Consider the following 4912-nt stretch of genomic DNA (forward strand, 5'->3'; position numbering starts at 1 on the left):
GTAAATTAATTGATTACTAAACTTGGACAAGAACCATTTCTCTTCCCTCCAGAGGATCTGTGGTTTAAAGGGTTTCTCCCTTTCCGAGCAGCCCCCGGGAGTGGGCGGCGGGGTGGGGAATCTGGGGGCTCTGAAAAGCTAATCGACTGCTTTAGCTTTGACCCCCAGAAAACCTCTGTCTCATTTGCCTGAGCCAGCACAAATCGAGTAGGGGGACATCCACACGGATCTAAGAGGAAAAAGAAAGAGAGAGCTAAGGAAATCACCTCTGCGCTCTTCCACAGCAGCCTAGACTGAATCAACAGCGCCTCACGCCTTTGCCAGAAACTCACCTTCTTAGAAGGGGGGAAAAAGTGTGAATGAGAAGTTACTGGCGAAGACGCGGCTGGGGGAGGGGCCCTCAATACCAGGAACGGGCTGGATGGTCTGGCTCCGTGCCCTGGGTTTTCTCTGTTGTCTCTGTCTCTGTCCTATTGCGTGTCTCTGTCTCTGTCTTTCCCCTCCCTCCCTCGCTTCCTCCCTCCCTTTTCTCTCGCAGTCTCTGACTAAACGTTACAAGAAGACTTTCGGTTCAATTCCTGGAATAGGGAGGCGGGGCTCTTTGGCCCAACCGGTATAATAGCCCAGGCACTGCCTCCCCAGTGGCATTTATTCTGGACCTCTCCGCCTTCCTCATTAGAGCTCGCTACCCTGCGTGCCCGTGCCGCCCTGACTCAGACACACGCAGCCAGACAGACAGGCTGGCCAGCCCTGGGGAGACTGACGCTTCCAACCCAACCCACCCAGTCAACTGTGTCTCCCCCACTTATTCCCGGACCCAGGAGGCGAAGCTTGAGGGAGAAAGGGAGGGGGGGACAGAAAACTGAAGCCAAAAAAGACACGCGTGGAACCCCTGTGTGGACTTTACCGTTCCCTACATTTGGCCACAACGCCGGCCACATCTGGCGGGCTTGTTAAGGACCTCGTATGGTTGGAGACATACTGGAGATACATACGGCCTAAAATACGGAGGCTTAGTTCGAATTGGACTAGGTAAGAATATGGGGTGTAGTTTCAGGGCTTCTAGAGTTTTTTTTTCTTTCTACGTTCCTTTTCCCTAATCAGAGTCCATTTAGAAGCCTGTTCCTAGTGAAAGATGAGGCGATGTGAGGGAGTGGGATGGAGGAAGCGAAGAGGCTTGGACCCTAATTTAGGAGCCTCCTCTTCCCTTCCTCACTACCCCCACCCCCTGCTCAATGAATGCAAAATCCGGCGGTGGGGGTCTCTAGTTTTCACCTCTGGGCCGAAGTAGCCCAGCTCTGGAAAATGCCCTAGTTTTCTCGTAACACTTCCCCCGCCTCCGGGATACCGGACATCCAGGCGCCCGGAGCGTTAGGGGGATTTAGAGGGGGTTGAGGGTGGGGGACGGGAAGGGAGTGTTTCCCCTGCCCCAGCCCCCTTCTGCCGCCCCCTTTGGAAGTGTTTGTTGAAACTCAACTTGTGCAGAAGAGTTTGCAAATTACTCCCTTCCTCGTCCCCTCCCTCTCCGCCCCCACCCCCTCCAGCTGGGAGTTCGGGAAAGGGCTGGCAGTGCACCCACCACGCACTGGCACTGAGCTAGACAGGCAGTGCTGGGGGCGGGGAAAGGGTGGAGCTGTGGGAGTCTTCTTCCATTTGCCTTTCCCTACCTAGGGCTGACCCCAAGTCAAGAAGCCCGGTAGGTTGAAGGTATAAACTCCCATGCCCCAGTGACTACTGGGGCTTGGGAGGATATGACGAAATAAAGCTTTGGGGACCCCAGTCTCCTAGTTCTGGAACCTAGGCAGCCTCGGTAGTTTTTTGGGATGGGAAATGGTGCGACATTCTGAATCTCACTTGTTCTTCTCTCCTTTCTCAGCCTTAGGGGATGTGGTAGCAGCCGGTGCACCTGGGGGCCGCAGCCAAAGGATCCGGAGGAGCAGCAGCAGCAGTCTCTACTGCTGCAGCCGCGGCCACCACCAAGCAGATCCAAGCTGGCTCCTTGCGCCATGGTAACCCACAGCAAGTTCCCCGCCACCGGGATGAACCGCCCCCTGGACACCAGTCTGCGCCTCAAGACCTTCAGCTCCAAGAGCGAGTACCAGCTGGTGGTGAACGCTGTACGCAAATTGCAAGAGAGCGGCTTCTATTGGAGTGCGGTGACCGGTGGGGAGGCCAACCTGCTGCTAAGCGCTGAGCCCGCGGGTACCTTCCTCATCCGAGACAGCTCGGATCAGCGCCACTTCTTCACTCTCAGCGTCAAAACCCAGTCCGGGACAAAGAACTTGCGGATCCAGTGCGAGGGCGGGAGTTTTTCCCTGCAAAGCGATCCCCGGAGCACCCAGCCCGTGCCCCGTTTTGACTGTGTACTCAAACTGGTACATCACTACATGCCCCCCTCGTCTTCCTCCTCCTCGTCTTCCTCCTCCTCTTCCTCCTCCTCCTCCTCAACTTCCTCTGCAGCCTCCCCTTCTTCGTTGCAGGATCAGATGCTCCCTCAACCCCTCCCTGGGGCTCCTCCTAAACGAACCTATTATATTTACTCTGGGGGAGAGAAGATCCCCTTGGTGCTCAGTCGACCCCTTTCCTCCAACGTGGCCAGCCTGCAGCACCTCTGTCGAAAGACAGTCAATGGACACCTGGATTCCTATGAGAAAGTTACTCAACTCCCTGGGCCCATCAGGGAATTCCTGGACCAGTACGATGCCCCTCTTTAAAAGAGGATGGATAATGGACATTCTGCCTTCACCCCACCAAAATATGCAGGGAAGGGAGTTGGCACCTCCGTCCCCTGTGGCACATAGCATAAGCACAAGGGATACAACCAGATTGGAGAGTCCCTTTTTCTCCTATCCACAGCAGAGCCAGGGAGTCCAGAGGCTTTGCCCTCTGACTCTCCCCTCCCCCTTCCCTCTCCAGTATGGGTGCAGGCTGATCTTGGAAAATATTGGAGGGAAATTTGTCAACCAGTCATCATCCTTTCCGCTCTCCAACTTCTGGAGGAGCCATCAGGCCTTTTAGGACAATTCAGAAAAAGAGGATTTTGATTTTTCTTCCTTTCCTTTATTCTCCCTCCCTGGAGAAGCTGAGGGACTGAAAAGGGCTTTAAACTGATGATAGCTACAGGTGAATGTCCCAACTTTTCTAGGAACTTGTTTGCTGTTTGGTTTGGTTTAAAATGGCTTGAAACCTGAGCTGGTGTCAGGGGCTGCAAGAGGAGGAAAAGAGGGCCCCCTGGAATGGGCCTGAGGGCTAGCCAAGGAAATGATCTGATTCTCAATGCAAATAGCTTCCCAACCCCCATTCCCAGCCTCTGGTTAGGAGGGTGTGCTGTTCCTACCCTCCTGGGGAGGTGAGAAAAAGAATCTAGGATCAGTCTGAAGTTAACTCTCATTCTTAGTTATCTCCTCACTTCTTCTGGCACCTTGCCCTCCTTCCTCCATTCTCCCTCCTCTCCCTTTCCCTCAGCCCCCATTATTGGGAAACACCCAAGCCTAGATTCCAGCTTTTTAGGGAAAGCCAACATTATCTCTCCTGTTTTAAGGGGGTAGGGTATTGGCATTTGGAAGGAAAAGGGGAAGAAATAATGAAGGCTCTCTAGTCTGGTGGTAGGGTTGGTCTACTGTCCTGAAGGAGGTGGTTTTTCTTATTCTCCTTTTCTCATATTGTACCTTTTTATCACCTCTATAGGAGGTGGACTGCCTCTTGCCCTAAAGCCCAGAAAGAGAAACTTCATATTTTCCCCTCCTTTATCTATAAGGGGATTGCCTTAAAACTCTCCCTGTCCCATGGATAGGGACTGGCACATTAGAGTAACAACACTTTGCTGATAATGGGTCCACCAGTCCCAGCCTAAAGCAGTTAAGTGACTTGCCCAAGAACAAAGAGCCTGGGAGTATCTCAGTGTTTAGGTAGCATCCATGGATCCCTCCTATGGGATATAGTAGGGGAAGGGGTGTAGGAGATCCATGTTTTCTAAAAGACCTCTAGAATAAGTTCTGTTATTCTGAAGTGTTGTCTAGTCCATTGGGGGGGATGCTCAGATTGCCCCACTTTGGGTGTCTTTAGCAACAGAACCTACTCCTACAGCCTCTTGGGTTCCTGGGTGTCTCTCCCCATTCCCCACATCCCAGGCTTCTCTAATCAGGAGTTATCTAGCCTCTCTGCAAGGCATAACAGCAGGGAGGTCAAAGGAGGGGTGGGAGCTGTAGCACTCACTAAGTGTACTGCTCTGAGAAAGCACTGATCATTGTCACCCTACATGGAATGTAGCAACAAAGCAATTACCTGGAACTATGTTGGTTTTTTTTTTTTAATGGAAAACAAGACATTTTCTGTGTCAGGTGTTTGGCTAGATGAGGCAGTTGTGTGTTGGGTGTTATTTTTTTTCTGGTTAAAAATGTTTACAAATCTGCCTCAATCAACTCTATCTTTTATAAAGATTCCACCCTGTGCCCTGCCCCCCCACCCCTGCCTTTGAGGCTGATAAGAAGATGCTTGAAGAACCCAACAGAATACAAATTGAAGTCAAACTTTGCACATATTTATATTTATAGTCAGAAAAATACATTTCAGTAATTTATAATAAAGAGCACTATTTTTTAATGAAAACTTCACCTGAGGCTTTGTATTTTCTTCCTTTATCAAGCACGCCTACAATCCATGACAACAGAAAAGGAGATGAATGAGTCTGGCATAGGTGTACCAAGCCACTGTTCAAGCAGCCTCCAATAACACTTAGACTTGGAGTGTCTATGGCCTGCTCTTCAAAGACAAGACAACTTTGACTTGTTTGTAAAGAGAGAGAGTAATACCTGACAGGTTGAGTCACATAGGATCAGAATATACAAAGCAGGAGCTAAAAGAGAGCTTCAAACAGAATGAAGTTCCCTTAGGTGGCTAGGTCTAGCTAGAT

General features: G+C 51.0%; 1 protein-coding gene across 1 annotated transcript; it reads left to right on the forward strand.

Moving 5' to 3' along the window:
- Positions 1 to 214: 214 nt before the first annotated feature.
- SOCS3 (suppressor of cytokine signaling 3) lies at positions 215 to 4608 on the forward strand. Its single transcript, XM_007482937.3, has 2 exons — positions 215 to 1032; positions 1877 to 4608. Exon 2 carries the CDS (start codon positions 2007 to 2009, stop codon positions 2712 to 2714), a length of 708 nt encoding a protein of 235 aa, XP_007482999.1. The 5' UTR covers positions 215 to 1032; positions 1877 to 2006; the 3' UTR covers positions 2715 to 4608.
- Positions 4609 to 4912: the final 304 nt, after the last annotated feature.

This window comes from Monodelphis domestica, chromosome 2 (assembly GCF_027887165.1).
Source record: "Monodelphis domestica isolate mMonDom1 chromosome 2, mMonDom1.pri, whole genome shotgun sequence".
Classification (NCBI taxonomy): Eukaryota; Metazoa; Chordata; class Mammalia; order Didelphimorphia; family Didelphidae; genus Monodelphis; species Monodelphis domestica.